The sequence below is a fragment of the Elephantulus edwardii genome, unplaced genomic scaffold, assembly GCF_000299155.1.
Source record: "Elephantulus edwardii isolate Elephantulus edwardi_28Jun2011 unplaced genomic scaffold, EleEdw1.0 scaffold00008, whole genome shotgun sequence".
In the NCBI taxonomy this organism is placed as follows: domain Eukaryota; kingdom Metazoa; phylum Chordata; class Mammalia; order Macroscelidea; family Macroscelididae; genus Elephantulus; species Elephantulus edwardii.
Window position 1 is genome coordinate 32,215,048 of NW_006399758.1, and position 17,617 is coordinate 32,232,664.

Consider the following 17,617-nt stretch of genomic DNA (forward strand, 5'->3'; position numbering starts at 1 on the left):
AAGACAGTGAGATTCACTCAAGATAGGGCAGGGTTCAAAGCTATTGCAGATTATGAATTCAAGTAAAATTAAATCCTTGAAAATATCAAATCTTTTATCCATTTAACTTGATGTTGTTTATTGCTTAGTTAGTTGTAAGGATTTTTAATTTATATTGAGGTATAATCTACAATGAAGGCTATAGTCTTTGATTTCATTAGAAGGTCAATTCTTCTCTTTAAGAAAGCAATATTGCTTATTATGGGTTGTTAATGAGACTTACTCAAAGTCTGTTGTCATATGCTTAATCATATAGCCCAAATTATCTGATTATTTGCTCAAAAGAGATATTAAATAAATATGGTGAAAGATATAGTAATAACACACAAGATATAATAAGATAATAATTTTAAATCATGTTATATCCCTTAGTTCTTTCTATGCATGCATTTTTTATGAGCTAAAGTCCTAGAATTCCCGTTCTTCACAATGCTATTCATAGTTTGTAAAAATCCACACAGGCAAAGGCTTTAACACAGTCAACGAAACATAGGTAAACATCTTTCAAGCATTTCCTGATTTAACCAAGGTCCATCCTACTTCAGCAATTATAACCATAATACTTCTGGATCTGATTTTAATTTCTGGTAATTCTCTACTGATATACACTGCAGCAATCATTTCTTAATTATTTTAAGCAAAATTTTCCAATCAAATTTGGAAATCATCAAATAATATCATTAATATTTCCTGCAAAATTTCTTTTTCAGAATTCAAAAAGCTTAAGATAGAATTGAAAAATTTCTAGGTAGAGCTAATACAAGTTATGAAAAGTCAGGTGGGATATCATGTTTCAAATCCTAGTAAATTCCCCATATTGCTATCCCTTCTTCTCCCACAGACACCAGTGTACTTCTGTGTTTTCATACCCCAGTTAACGCATCTGTACTGAAATTACTCATGTGGTCAATCTGCTTTCCTGTAGTCCTTCTCAAAATTGGGCACAGCAGGATATATGGAAAGCACTGAAGTAAAGAAGTCTTGTTTTGATTTAGGTTTGTCATTCACTCTGTGATCCAAGCGTTAGCATATAAAATGAGCCTAATCTTAGTCTCTAAGGATGAAAGAAGAATTGTTGAAATGTGTTGGAGAAAAGTACTGGATATCCCATGGACTGACAAAAGAACAGGCAGATATGTCTTGGAGAAGGTGCAGCCAGGGTGCTCCTTGGAGAAAAAGAAGGGAAAGCTTTGTCTCACATACTTTGAGGTTGTTGTGAGGAGAGTTTATTCCTTGAAGAAGGTTATTATGCTTGGGAAGGTCTGGTCAGCAAAAGAGAGGAAGGCCTTCAATGAGATGGATTGACACAGTAAGTGCAGCAATGGGTTCGAGTGTGTCAGAGCAGCATAGAACAGGGTTCAGATCTATTGTTTTTAGGATCACTCTAAGTCATACCTGCTTGACAGCACCTACCAACAATCCTGGTCCAAAAATCTGCCTTCCTGATTTGAAATGAAAATCAAAGGAGAACATAGATATGAAAGTATTTTATAGACTGCCTTACACTGAATAAATAATGGGGTGGGGGGGTTTGTAGTTTTCACTACAGTCTTAGCCCAATCCAAGATATCAAAGCCCAGTCTTTATTACACTCCAAATTAAGGAAGTATTAGTTAAATTGTCTGAGCTTGTGCTTATACTTGAATCCTGCTTTATTCTTGGGGGGGGGGATGAGATGCCCCAAAATAATGAAAGAAAAAGTTATTCTTCAGAGTTTTGCATTAATTTTCTGACTAACAGCTACTCTTCTCCCCCTGGATCCAGTCTGTGACTTACTCTCATTCACCACTTTGTAGCTGTGACCTGGACCTATAGTCCACAGTCAGAATCCCCTCACTATTCTCAAACCTCCCAAATGCTAGGCAGCGATGTGGCTTATCACAGTGCTTTCCAGATTTGGACCTAATAATAAATGCAGCTCTTTTGCAATGTCTATGAATCGCAGGATTATTTTTGAAACATAGGTTATCCATAAATGGAACAGGCTGCCTTATAAAGTAAAGAGCTTTTTAATTCTTGCAAAAGTCAAGAAAAAGCTACCTACCCATCAACAATAGTTCTTAGTGAAACCATGCTTTGGTTGAGGTGCTAGAAAAGACCACTTCATACAATTAGCTCACTAGTGAAAAGTTCATGTGGCTAAAATGGTACTGTCATTTGGAAAACGCATTCATTGAAACTTAATTCTCTACTATGTGGAAGCAAAGAACCACGATGGTGCTGTGACTAAGGCCTTTGTCTGTTATCCAGAAGATTGATGACTCAAACTCAACATCCCATGGGTCAGACAGATGGTTCATTCTCTCTTATTTTTTAGCATTTTGTGTTTCTCATTCAATAGTTCATACTCGGTTTCTTTCATGACATTGACTGCAACCCCCACCAGATGCCAGCACTATGCCCATTTAGGTTCTCCATTTCTACTTCATTTCCCCACTTCTTCTGCCTTCTCTTCTTTGTTTCTGAGCAAGTGCTAATCCCTTTGTCTCCTACAGTTGGTTATTCTAAGGAGCCTATTCCTCACAGGTTTTATTGTCTACTTTTGGATTCTATTACTTGGCTGAAAGGTGATCTCTGGGGGTAACTTCAGATTCCACGTTAGAAGGATGTCTTAGGGCCCTATATGCCTGAAGATTTCTTTAACTTCAGTCAAACCAGTAATTTGGTCTTTTGTTAGGATTTTAAAATGTATTCCACATTTTCCTTCTGCTCTGAAATTCATGAAGTAGTTGTGAGTTACAATCAACTAGTTTGGTTTAGGATTTTTATGTGGTCATCACTGTATTATAATATCAAGGAACTGCTGAGTGCATACTATAAGTCATGCACTGTTCTAAATGTTTAATATGTTATAATGTTGCTTAATGTTCATGCAATCCATGTGAAGTAGGCTCTATTATTATCACTCTTGTCATATAATAAAGGAAATGAAGCTTTCAAAGGTTAAACAGATTGCCTAAAGCAGATTGTCTTAAAGAGAAGCAAAATTTGGGAGTCTGCCTTCAAAATCTGTGAGCTTAAACACTCTGTTACTGGAGCTTTCCAATAATTTATGGAATTACAAGGTAGAAAGAGATAGGGTTCATCACAAGTTTCATTTTATCACACTGAAATCTGAAAAAAGACACTATTTTCCCCTTATTTGAAATTACTTGTAATTTCACTTAAATGAAATGAACTCCAGAAACACAAATGATCTGTGGGTCTAGATGTAAAATCTATTATGGCACTAATGTGTATTAGAGAGCTTAGTAAATAAACAAGAAACTATGCCATTAATTCTGAAAAGAGTTGCTGGGTTTGTGTTTGTTTTTTGTTTGTTCTCAGTCAGTCACTCATACCTGTTTCATTTTATAACAATAATTATAATGGTATAATGCTATTATTTTCAGCATTCTAGTAAAACATCACTTGCTTTAATTCAGGTGTGGAAAACAATTTTTTAAGTCAAATCTCTCTCTCTCTCTCTCTTTCTGTCTCTCTCTCTCCTCCCTCCCTCCCACCTTACCTTCAAGTTAGAAGGTAACTTTCCATTGGGTTTCAGAAGTAGTAAATCATGTAGGAGTTGTAAATGGATTCAAATGAACAGAGAGGCATCGCGTTTACGTTATCAGCCCAATGCCCTACAGATGACACCACCAGAACACAAGTATTCTCAGAGGATATAATATTTATAATTTTAACTTTGTTGTTAGCCATTACCTTCTTTCCATCTGAACATCAAAATGCCTTTATACTGAAACTATAAGTCAGTCCAAAAAAACTTAACTAAAATATATTCAAAACCCATTGCCATTGAGTTAGAACAGCATTATAGCTGACCATCCAGCAGGTTTTTGGAAGCCTGTAAATCACAAGGAGATTGTCCACCTTTCCCCCATTGAGCTCCTGGTAGATTCTAACTGCAGAGAAACACCACCTTTGGGTTAGCAGCACCGCTCCTTGCAGACTATGCCAGCAGAGCTCCCTAAACTAAAATATAAGTGATGCAATACTTGATTGTTGTTGTTGTTGTGTACCATTGAGTCAGCACCGACCCATAGCTGACCCTCCGGCGGGATTTCAGAGGCAGTTAATAGCCCTGGAGGAGATTTCTTATCCCTCTCCCATGGAGCACCTGGTGAACTCCAACTGCATGCTTTTGGGATTGGAACACAGCTTCTTGCCACTAGGCCACCAGAGCTCCATGCAAAATTTAGTAGTCATAATTATTTTTTAAGTACACAATTTGAATTCAATAAGTAAAGTAAAATCATTTGAACATTGGATTTTTTTAATGATTGTTTTATCATTTTAGAAGTAGTTTCCTTCCGTTTTGGAAAAGGGAAGAAGCTATCTTCCCATTCTTTATGAAGTGAATGAAATCTTTGACACTAGAAAATGCCTGATTTTCCCGGTCTTACTATTGATAGTAGAATAACAAAACACATCAATGTGTGTAATTCACAGTTCAGTGGGCTGCTAGCAAGGAATTCAGTAGTTTGAATTCACCAGTCTCTTCAAGACTACAAATGAGTGCTCTCCTCCCATAATGATGGATGTACAGCTTTGAAAACACTTTGGAGGATAGCTGTGAACCAGAATCCACTCACCAGTAGTGAGCTTTAGAGTTTTGTTAGTTTTATAGTACTTAAGCCCTTCTGCTCTTCCTGTTATGTACCATTGAGCTGAAACCAACTCATAGCTGACCCTTGAGGGGGTTTTCAGAGACAGTTAATCACACTTGAGGAGATTGCCCATCTTTTTCCTGCAAAGCGGCTGGTGGATTCAAACTGTTTTCCTTTGCAGTGGCCGTGCAAGTCCTTATCACCGAGCCACCCAAACTCCTTACTGTCTCTTAGTCATACGTATTTTGTGAGTGCTGTGAGACAGAAGAATTCTTGGTAGCACAGTGGTCAAAACACATGGCTGCTAGCCTCCAGGCTGAAGATTTGAACCTGCCATTTTCTCTATGGGAGAAAGATGAGACAATCTGCTTCTGAAAAGTTTTACCGCCTTGGAAACCGTAAGGGGCAGTCCACTCAACCTGTCTAGACCTTAATTTCAACAGCTATTGCAAAAGAGATGATTTCCAAATCTTTTTAATACTCAAACTTCTTGCAGTCCTATATGTAGTATTATAAATATTGCCTTGATTGACTAACTTGGCATGCGCATAGCAAGTATTGGTAAAGCTAAGAGAGAGAAGTGAAAGACTAGACAGGCTTCATAAGTTTTGTTAGAATCCTCCAGAGTCAAGAATCTGACTCCACAGCCTCACAAAACTGATGTTTCAGCATGGTGGCAGAGGGACCAAATTAACTTAAACGTCACTACCATCAAGTCACTTCTGACTTAAAGTGACACTCCACTGAGCCCCTGAGGCTATCTTAGCCTAAATCTTAGGAAGAAACTGCCCATCTTAATCCTGCTGGTGGATTTGAACTACTGGAGATGCAAAGTCTTCTGGAAAGCAGCACAACACTCTATGGAACATGCTTATAATCTGACATAGACTTACACATAATTTCATCGGTTTGAGAATTTTACAGTGAGTCATAAAACTGAAAAGGAAATTAGCCTTCGCTTTTGTATCACAGTTTTGCACAGCACGTGACCACTGTCAGATCAGTTTTTTCTGCGATAGAAAAGCCTTTACTACAATTTGAAGTACATGTTTACATTTCTTAATAAATAAATAGAAAATTAGCCTCGTGTTGTTTGACCGGAATATTCTCTTTCATTAGTCAGGCTGTGAGAAATTAAAATCAGAAGTTTTACTTAGCGTGGATTCAGAACAGAGAATTGCTTCTGTGATGAAATATTCTGAGATTGTAGATGTTTCTGAATCGTGTTGTTATTGTTGTTCTGTGCTGTCGGATCAGAACCAACTCACAGCTGGCCTTCCTTCAGTTTTTAGAAGCAATAAATCACATGAGAGGGGATTGTAAATCCTTCTCCACGAATCCAGATTCACTTGTAGGACTGGAAACCCTCTCCTGTAGACTGCTCTTGTATAAATATAAGCAAGACTGCCCTATTTTTCTGACATTTGCTGTGCCACATAAATCCCATTCTCAGCAAGTGTGCATTTCTTTGATAGGTTTAATACCCTTGATAATGTTTTAGTCAGGACCTGTAAGCTTCTCTGTCAGTTACAGGTAACATTGCATATTCTTAGTGCTAAGGAGTTTGGATCTCAGAATTAAAGTCTCAGAAATTAGTCTGACAATCTTCATTCCAAATACCTGGTGGGTCAGTACAATTTCATTCTCTCCTGTGTGTCCTGCCTTACCCCTCTCCTACCTAAAAAGACCATCCACTATGGAAGGAAAACTTTTCAGTCTTATCATGGGGAAACCAATTACTTTCATCTATAGTTATTTCAAGAAGTTACTAGCCCTCTGGAGGTTTCAATTATGATTTTTGGATGTTCTGTGTTAGCCTAAAATCGTAATGTCATTTTAGTCACAACAGCTTTTAAAAAAGAAGGCAATTTTAATTTATAATGAATAATAGAGGCTCAAAATCTATTTGTGTATTTATGAATTGGAATTGAATTGCATCTCATTTGTCCGGAGTAACGTGCAAAAGCCCAATGTATTAACATTGTTGAAAACAAATAAATATCTGAACAATTATTTAGTAAATATGATAAATGGAGGTAAAAATGTAGGTAATACCTGCTCATAAGACTCTACTTTTCTATAAAAAAATTATGAAATCTTATTTGTCCACACATTTTTTTCACCTTTTCTATTATTCTGAAGATACAACTAAAATATACAGGTTATTTTCTATTTTTCTAATCACATCTTACTTATAAATCTCAATTAGAAAAATATCAAACCAGAAGCATTGCTGATGTTAAAGAAATCACAAGAATCATTTCTCCTAGAGCCATCTCTAAGGTATACATATTCCACAAATCATTGTGCCTATTTATTTCAAACACATTGATGTAAAAGGCTACAAATTAAATGTATTTACCCTGTAAATTAACACTATCCTTTTCATCCTCATCAAAATGAAGCAAATTGCCTGATTCAATGCAATGTAGTCCTTTGTGAGTGCCTCTTTCTGTTGCTGTTTCGGAATGAGCGAGATTGAGAGTTGAAGAAGCATTTATCATCAGGAGAATTTGTTTTAAAAGCATCCGAACTCTCATACAGCCAGTAGATAAATCACCAACTATTCAAGAAAAGGACAATTAGTTTCACATTATGCCAAGCCAATCAGCTTCTTAAGTAATTCTCAAGGCAAAGGTAACAAGAATGCCATAGCTTGTAATATTTCTCTCTTTCAGAAGCCAACAGCAGCCCTTTTTGAACACAAGCAGCCTTATGAAAAGTCTTGTAGATATATTTTGCCACTAGTTTTAGATAAGAATTATTTTCTGGACTTGCCTCTGTGTGGTTAATAACAACCACTTACAATACACAATTAATTAGCGTGTGTTGTTTTCACCAGTGACAGGCAAATGCTTTGAAGTTTTGTGAGAAGCAAGTAAAAATGTCATTAAATTACCTTCAAATATGCCTTTTCCTCCCAGGGTTATTATTTTTATATAATCGTTTTCAATTAAGAAAGAAAGGGAAAAAAGACATAGGATAATTTATGCTTGAAGTAATGGAATATGCACTGCAAACTCTTTTTTTGCAGTTTTCCCTTCCTTAACAAAATGGAAGGCTACTTAGCAATCATTACCTCTTTTGAGATGTGAAGGATGGTGAGGAAATAAATTACATTTACTTGCCATGATTTAACCTGGAGAAGTACAGTGCTTAGTAAACTTTACACACACACAGACACTGCAGTCATTCAGATATTTTCCACTTATAATAAAAAAGTGGACTTAACGAAATAGTGTTATTGCAGTTAAATAAAGAGTCTTATTTACTTCCTGCACACAACCCATTAAATTAATTAGTTTTGTTTCACTTATGCTACTCATTGGCGATAGTAGTCACTGCTGTGAAACGTGATGTGCAGCAGTTGTTGAATAGAAAATCAATTTGCTTTGTAAACTTAACCTCAAATCATAGCAGAAATTTAAGGAAAGAAAATAACTACAATGGATGATAGAAACTGCTCAGTAGCACACCCTGACTCCACTTTCAAGTGATGCATTTGATTAGAAAAATTAAATGATAATGGATAATCTGAGGGATGTGAAAACAGGTAACTTAAAACATTTCTTTTCAAAATTCAAACTCACTGCCATTGTATTGTATGGCTTCCTACTCTTCCTTCTCATAGCAACTCTCCATCAGTCTCTGTCACAGCAGGGGGAAGGAACTGTCACCGTTCTCCAATTAATCTACTGGCAGATTCAAACCTTGAACCACAGAGATATACAGCCTTTGGGTTTATCACTAAAGCTCACTCCAGAGTAGGCTGCCAGAGCTCCACTAAAATTTCCTTTGCGTTGCACAAAAAGTATTTACCTACATTACACCAGAACTTCAAAATCTTGGGATTAAAGACTGACTTTTCACACTGCAGAAGAGGCACATCCTCTGCATCACATGTCAGTATTTCTACAATGTAGACAAGGAGAGGAGAAAGGCAGAGGGAAGAGAAATGGAGAGCAGGAAGCAAAAAGAGAGAGCATCAGAATAGAAAATATTTCCATGTACTTTAGCATGGAGGTGTTCTTACTAGGTATAAATCAAGGTTTTTAATTCTTTTGATTGTACAGAAAGTTTTGAAGAGGCAGCAATTTCTTTTTAATTAATAATTACTCATTAAAGCTTTTAAATAAAAATTATTAGGGTTATATTTACCATTACAGTAAAGTTTGCAAAATACTTTAAAAAATAATTTTGAAGAGGTAACAATAGATAATTACATACACAATCTTACATTACCAACAATAACAAACATAACCAATAGGTAAATTACACAGCAGAAAGACAAGCAAATAGATACTGAGCAAGCGAAAAGGACTGCAACAATCGTCAACCATAAGTTTGGCAGGAAGCATATTGCAGGGGGAAAGTCCTCAGTCAGAGACTTCTCTAAATTATTGAGGAGCAATGATGTTGGTGTAAAGACTAAGGTGCGTTTGATTTAGGCCATTGTCTACAGCCATTTTCTATGCTTCTGAGAGCTGGACAATAAATAAAAATGACAGAAGAAGAATTGATGCCTTTGAGCTATAGCACTGAAGAAGAGTACTAAATATCCTATGGACCACTAAAGGAACAAACAAATATGTGTTAGAGATAATGCAGTCAGAGAGCTCATTGGAAGCAAAGATAACAAAGTTGTCTCTTACATACTTTAAGCATATTGACTGGAGAGGCTATTCCTTGGAGAAGGACATCATGCTTGGAAAAGAAGAGAGTCAGCAAAAGAGAAGAAGACCCTCAACCTGGTGGAGTGACACAGTGACTGCTGCAATGAGCTCTAGTGTGTCAGAAAGTGAGGGGATGGCACAGGATAGGACAGGGTTCAGATCTGTTATTCATTGGGTCGCTATGAGTCACACTTAATTCAATGGCATCACAACAACAATGATAATATCCTGGAAATATATTCATGTATACAGTAGAGACAACAGGAGGCAATATTACATGAAATTCTTAACCATGATAAGATCCCCTGAGGGAATGAGTCACTGGTCATGGTCGTAATAAGGTCATGAACAACAAATCTGAACTTTGCCTATCCTATGCTATCTCATCATTTCTGATATGCTCAAAGCCATTCTTACAGTCACTGTGTCAATCCGTTTTATTGAGCGGCTTCCTCTCTTTCTCTGATCCTTTAATTCCAAGGTCTGGTCCCTCCTGACAACATACCCAAAGTATGTAATAGAAAATTTTACCCTCCTTTGTCTCTAAGGAGCACTGTGGTGCACGTCCTCTAAGACAGACTTGTTTGTTCATTTGACAGTCCATGAGATATTTGGTAATCTTCTCCAACACTGTAATTCAAAAACATCAATTCTTCTGCCATCTTTATAAGCTTCCCAACTTTGAGATGCATAGGAAGCAAATGAAAAATATCATGTCTTGTTCCTTGGATAGCATAAAAAGTTAAGTGCTAAGTGCAACAATGAATGAATGGAAACCCAAAGTCCCTGTAAATGTTTATTAAAATTAATAATAATAAAAAAGACAAATAAAAAAGTTAAGTGCTCAAGTACTTGGTAGAAACAAACAAACAAACAAAGCAAAAAAAAAACAAACAAAAAAAACCCCACCTTATCAGGAAGACAGACTTGGCTATCTGCTTCAGAAAGCTGTAACTTAAAACCCTAGTAATATTGTGATTTGTTGAGTAGGAATTAATCCATAGCTGACCCTCTGGTGGGTTTTCAGATGCGGTAAATCACATGAAAGGAGATTGCTCATCTTTGGTGATGATAACTCAGAATCATAGACTTGGCGAGAGCAGGGACATCAAGGTCAATGGGCCTAATGTAGTCTACCAGGACAATGTTGTACACCCTACATTGATAAAGTTGTTGTTGTTTGTTGTGTGTATGTCATTGAGTCAGAACTGACCCATAGATGACCCTCCAGTGTGTTTTCAGAGGAAGTTAATTGCATGGAATAAGATTGCCCATCCTTCTACCATGGAGCAGCTGGTGGGTTGGAACCTGCTTTGGGGATTACAGTGCAGCTTCTTGCCACTGGGCCACCACCAACTAGCAACTGGGGCCTAAAAGCTGGTGAGCAGCAGTCTAAGATGAAACCGTTGATCTCTCCTTGTTTAGGGGAAGTAAGAGTGAAGAAAGTAAAAGATGAGTGGAAAGTATTAGTTCAGAGCAACCACTGGCCTCTACATCCGAAACTTCCACAACCCTAAGACCAGAAGAACAAGATAGGGCCTGACTACCACGGCTAACCACTCTGAAACAGATCACAATGTAGGAATCTGGTCAGAAGAAGATAAATGTAGAACAAAATGCAAAATTACAGCCATGTCCAGGCTTACTGGTCTAATAGAGACTTCTGGAACCCCAGAGGCTATACCTCTTAACTGCACTTTGAGTCCAAAACGGCATTTACCTTGTGGAACAACGTATAGTCAATATTAGACAGACCTATAAAATGAACAGAAACACCAGGGAGGTGGGTACTCAGCTTTTACAATAACTAACCTGCAGGATCGTTAGGGTAGCACTTGTCCAAGAACAAAATTTAAAAGATAGGAAGGGAGAGGATGGAAGGCAGCCCAGAACCTCAAAGAGATAGTGGGAAGAATCCTAATATGGCGTGGGGATTATACTCAAAGTCAGAAACAAAATATGAATGAATGGCTAATGGACTCTCATTCTGCTCTGTAAAATTTTGTTCAAATCACAATTAAAAAACTTTAATAAAAATACTTTGAATAATGATTTTCCCAGATCACTAAATTAAATGTATTCGAGTTCTGTAACTGACACTTGCAAATTTAATGTGTTTTACATCTTTTTCCATATTTAAGCCATCTGATTTAATGTGTAAGCATTGACACTGAATTTAATCTTAAACTCTAATAAATAAAATGTATAAATATGATGTTCTTAAATTTTCCACTAGCATGCACAGACTTAGTAAGATTTCAAATCATTAAATTGAAATCCTATGTCTCAATCAACTTTTTAGTTGTGCATTTTAACTAAAATTATAATATTGTCACTCTAATAAACCAAAGGCTCTTAAACAAGAGTCACCAGATGTTCACATGTTTATTTTTAATGCAAAAATATTAGTACTATGATTACTATTCTCGTAAACATTTTTGTTTAAATCTAAATTGTCTTAGAGATTTTACTCACTAAGGAAGATAACATTTTGTTACAGTTATTTAAATGTATGCATTATTTCATTTGAAAGATGCTCTGTTGGCCTAGTGGTAAAAAAGTGCACTGCCAACTAACCATAAAGCATATGGTTCAAATCCATCCGCCACTCCTTGGGAGAAAGTTGGACAATCTCCTCTCATGAGAAAAAACCCACTGGAGGATTGCATATGGGTAGATTCTGACTTGATGATATATAACAACAACAATATTATATTATGAAAGGGAAAAAATTACCAACCAGGTTCACTGAGTTCTTTTCAACCAGCAGTTTGATAAGCTATGAAAGCTGGAGTTGAAATCAAAGATATTCTTTCCACCTTGTCATTTTCAGTCTTTTCATAATCTCAAGATCGTGTGTGTCAAAACTTTAATAAAAGATCATATTACCTAATTCTCTGGATATTCACAGGAGTCATCAGTTCTCATCTAAATTGGTACTTGATTTGCTTGTCTTTGGCTCTAAAGACACGGACATAGATTTTTCCACATGATTTCAAAGACCTTCAAAATGTATTGAACACCAGGGTATGTAATTATATTCTGGTAGTATAAGTCAGAGCAAGGTTGGCTGCTAACCCTAAAGGCTGCTGGTCTCCTGAGATCCTAATCTACCAGTGACTTTACAGGAAAAAGGCTGCCCTCTCTTTTACATTTATCAATTTGGAAACTTGAATCACTATGAGTTGGAACCAACTCAACAGCATTGAGTTTGAGTTTTTAGTTTAATCTAAACTTAAAAGCCTTGAATAAAGCCTTTGATAAAATAATGTCTTTCCCCATTTATAGAATCTGACATTATTGTACATTATTTATTGGATTCAACTTCTCGATCCAGTTCTTCAACTAATTGAATTATAGTTCTTTTATAATGTTTCTGAATCATTTTAAAGCATCCACTGCTCTTCCTGCTTCTGGCTTTCTTCTTTTGTAGTCAAGATTACATAACACATATCAGAGGACTACATTACCATTTTCTCCTTTCCCAAGTCCATGAAGTTTAAGATTAACTTATGGAGAAAGCCTTTTAGAGGAGAAGAATATCCCAGTCATTCTTGTTAGGCACAGCAAAGACTGATGGGCAACAGAAATCTCATGCTTTAGCATAGAGCTGCAAGTAGTTTGTCACAGACTAACAAAAAAGATTAGTTATTCCTGATTTCAAAGAGTTTCTTTTAAGAGTTAAAAAAATAATTATAGCATAATATAAATGTAAATAATTTTTAAATTGCTTACAATCATCAACTGTATTTGTTTAAATATCTAATTCTTCCTCTTTATAGTGATTTAGCCTTGAAAATCAAACACATAGATGTATGCTATTAAAAATTAAACACAAATCTCTGTATTTGAAAATGTTTTTTTCTCTTCTCAGTTTCTACAGATAAAATGATTTGAAGTAATGTGCGACACCACGAAAGCAGAAAAGAGAAACTGTGACAACACCCAGAAATGTGAAAGGAAGCTTCTTACTGGATAGCAACATCTTTGGTTCAATTTATATAAATACCCAAATAAGTAAATAAAATGGACAGTATTGTTCAGTTTTAGAAGTTCCATTTCTTCTTTGTTCTAAACTTGTCAGGGTTTTATGGTTTCAATTGTAAATGTGTTTTCCTCCCACAAATTATATTTGGTTTTGGCTTGTTTTTTAAGTCTTAACAGTCATAAAATGTGAAAGGCAGTTATGAATGATAAGGGAGATACTGTATACAAATGTATATTTGTAAAAGCTATTTTTATGATTAGCATGTTTTACTGTTGATCATATATAAAGTCAGGTGATACTACAATTCTATGTTTAAAGCTTATTTCCAATACTCATGTAAGAAAAAAATATACCATATGCTACTTTTTATAATTTATTTTTAATTTATAGTCCAAAATAATTCAGTTCATAAGGATAAAATATTTGAAAAGGATCTATTTCTGCCCTCTGTAAGCACCATTTTTATTACTAAAGAATGAAAATATTTCAGATCTCATAAAATAGTTAAAGGACTATTGGTTGGACCTGTGACTGACTTGAACATGCTCATCTCTGGTGAACTGAATTGATCTAATTATTATGTGATACTCCAAACTGGGTTATGACGAGGTTTCAATGCTTGACTAGGTGAAAACCTGGATGGCAAGGAAAAGAGTGTCTTTTCTTTGGACCAAGAAGTTTAAAGGAATACAGATGTCACTTCATCCTATCTCCTGATCTCAAGAATTCTCCATGCCCAAGCGTTGCAAGTGTTTTCCAAATGCTCTTAGTTGTCTTGTGCTGTGGAAATGGAGGAAACCATCTTCACAGACTGTAGGAAAATTCATCATAGAATTTCTTAATAAATACTGTTTCTTTTAAAACAAAGTTGGTGTGTATCTTTTATTTGGGGTGCCCTTCGTTTCAATATTCAGTTTGAACTTTAAGGCTCTGTAATGCCACAAAACTGGGGTAATAATGAAAACAATATAACTTTACTAAAACATACATTATATGTCCTATGTACCTGCATTATTCATGGAATCATGGAAGTGCCTGTATTCTAGAACACATTTATTTATGTAGGTCAGATGTTCTTCAATCTTTGGCTGAAGTTACATACATATTTTACATTTCTAGGAGTCTTATTTCTCCCTCAAAGTACATTCATACAATGGAATACTACACAGCACACAGGAGCAATGATTTTGTAAATTACTACCTAACTTGGAAGGGACTAGAGAGCATCATGCTGAGTGAACTAACTCAGTCCCACAAGGACAAATTCAGTATAAAACAATTATTGTACAATGAGTATGAGGACCCAAGCTGGGGAGGTTGGAAGCAGAGGGGTGATGATGGGCACGGGGAAGAGGGGGTGTTAATCATAGGGTTGCACAGTCTGATGGATGAATGAGGTGAAGGAGATGGGAAGGATCATACTTTGTAAATAAATCAGTATTATAAAAAGTAAACTAAATATTTTAAAAACCACAGAATGTGTGTGTGTGTGTGTGTGTGTGTGTGTGGTGGTCTAGTGATAAGGAACTGCACTGTAATCCCAAAGGCACACAGTTTAAATCCACCAGATGCTTCATGGGAGAAAGATGGGCAATCTCCTTCCATGTGATTATGTCTCTGAAAACCTGCTGGAGGGTGAGCTATGGGTTGGTTCTGACACAATACAACAACAACAAAAAAAAAAATTTACATATCTATTTTTGTTATGTGTCACTGAGTTAGAACCAACTCATAGCTGACCCTCCAGCAGGTTTCCAGAAGCCTTTGGGTTAACAGCACAACTCCCAGTGAAACTCACCACCAGTGCCCCCCATAGCTAAACAGTAACCTATAGATAACAGTATAAGTGGGAAATAGGTAATAAAAGAGCCAGGATTCCAGAATACAGATTCTTCATGGTGATTCAGAATTCATTGTCTTTACCATTGTTTTGGTGAGAAAGAGTGGAAAAATATGAACAAAGGGATGATATAATCTCATTTAGTCTTTTTGGTTATTATGTTGAGGAAAAAAATTCTAGGGAAGTTATAAGGAGGTTAATGCAATAATTATGTCCCAAGCATATTTAGAGAGTGGGGTATTGAGGAAGAATCAGCAAAAAACAGATGAATAAAGGATGATAGCTGAGGTAGAGGAATAACAGAAGCATTTGGTGCTCTGGATTCCAAAAGAAGAAAATATTTCCTTTTTTTTTTTTTTGTTTGGTTTTTGTTTGTTTGGTTGGTTGGTTGGTTTTGGGGTTTTTTTGGAAATTCTGTTCTATGTTTTTCCCTTTGATCAGGATTCTTCTCCATAGTGTTTCATCCAAACTTCCAGTAATAGTCAAACATTATCCAGTTCTCTAGTCATCACAAAGGAGGCAATTGTTTGTGGAAGCAATTAGACACATATCCAAATCCCTCCACCTTTTTTCTGATTTTTCCTTCTTTGTTATTCTAGGCAAAAGAAGACCAATTATACCTAGCAATCAAATGTTTTATGTTGATACATCATTCACAGCTATGCCACTACTGTCACATGGCCCTATTCTCTAGGCCTTTGTATCCAAATAGCCTTCTCTTTTTTTTCTTAAAAAGACATGAATCACTAGATTAGTGCCCATTTGAATCCAAGACAAATCCACCCACCTTAATTTTATTTCATCTATAAAGGCCCTGCATCCAAATAAGTTCACATCCACAGGTGCAGGAGGTTAAATTATGAATATGTCTTTAAAAAAAATATCAACTCCTTACAGTCACATACAGAAGTACATACAATTCACTCAGATATACAGAAGGGAGGGCAGTAAATGAGTAGATATGAAAATTCCCTTCAGTTAATTTCTGCCAGAGTTGGAGAATGAATAGACCAAGAAAATGTCATTATTTTGCCAGGTTCACTTAAGTTGAGCAGTTATTAATTTTAAATATTTTAATCTAGTTTCAACAGTACAGGTGTACTGTACAGGTATACAACAGGAAGATAGTTGGCTCTAGAATTATTCCACCCATTATTTCACCATTGACTGTAATAAAGAGATACATCAGCAAAGTCAAAGAAGACCTCACAGATGACACATGTTTTGAGTTGGTTCTTAACAATAGTGAACTTAGAAAGTCATATCCGGGGATGAAAGAGGAAAGGCAGTGATTATTTCCTGATGAAGAAGTGACATGAACAAGCACACAGAGTTTAAATTCTCAGGGCTCAGCTGGTGAATAGATACAGTTCTGATCATAGCAGAAGAATGTATTCATTTATTCATTGAATAAGTACTGAATCATTATTCCATATGCAGACTTGACAATGGGTACAATGAGAATGCAAATGCTTTTCCTTGCCTCAAGGTATTGAGTAAGGCAATAATTCAGGGATTATTGTTTAAAATAGCTTTCCTATTTTTTTCTTTTTTTTTAATCGACTTTGACTTTAACCACATAAGTGGGAGACAACATAAAGTTTGTGTCATCATTATGGGATTGGTCCATTTTCTCCATCCCACCAAATTAAATTGAGTGCATCTCGCAGTAAAGGTAAGAATCTCACTACTAACAAGAAAGGGAAGTACTGAGTACAATGCTTCCTTCTGGACGAGAGATTCCTGCACCAGTCAGATAGGAATCTACGCAAGAGCAGCAGCACAACCATAGACAACTAGAGACCAACATGAGACAGAGCTTACATGAGATTGCTGCACCGTTGAACCAGAGTCTGTATCCAAGCTTGCTGGAGGACTGAGGGAAGACACCGTAATTAGTGGGACATAGGGAACTTTGTAAGAGCTCTGGTGGCATAGTGGTAAGGAGTTGTGCTGCAAAGGCATGTGACTCAAGTTCGTCAGTGGATCAGCAGAAGAAACATGAACACTCATATCCCATGTGATTTGCAGCTGCTGTAAACCCACTGCAGGGGAGAGTCAGCCAACTCAATAACACATAACAACAATTATAGCAAAGAAAACGTGGTAGTACTTGCCTAAACCATGATGCAGAAGATTAAAGAGCCTATGAGCTCTTTAGAAGCTGTCTGGACTGAGGAATTATATCCTGTTGTCAATCAGACTTATAAATTTTTAACAGCCCTAAAAACTCCTAACTGTGAGTATGGTTTTGTGAGTTCTGTGTATTTATTGCAATGGATTTCAGATCCAATAGGGCAGTCAGATTGGAATGAGTAGGTATAGGCCCAACAGCATGGAAGACTGTTCTTTTTTTTTTTTAAATATTTTTTATTGGGAAAAACATATTGGGGGTACAAGGAGGTGAGGGTTGGGGGCAGAAGGGTGAGGATGGGCCAGGATGCAGTTGCAGAGCTGCCCAGTTTGGTCA

The 17,617-nt window shown here is 36.3% G+C and overlaps 1 protein-coding gene across 4 annotated transcripts in view; it reads left to right on the top strand.

Moving 5' to 3' along the window:
- The window catches only part of LOC102863830 (RNA-binding Raly-like protein-like), a 973,734-nt gene extending 959,560 nt beyond the window's left edge, over window positions 1-14,174 (top strand). For all 4 annotated transcript variants that reach the window (XM_006880505.1, XM_006880506.1, XM_006880504.1 and 1 more), the window contains one exon: window positions 13,194-14,174. In XM_006880505.1, the coding sequence (XP_006880567.1) occupies window positions 13,194-13,211 (18 nt within the window). In that variant the 3' untranslated portion in view covers window positions 13,212-14,174. The remainder of the gene's footprint in view (window positions 1-13,193) is intronic.
- Window positions 14,175-17,617: the final 3,443 nt, after the last annotated feature.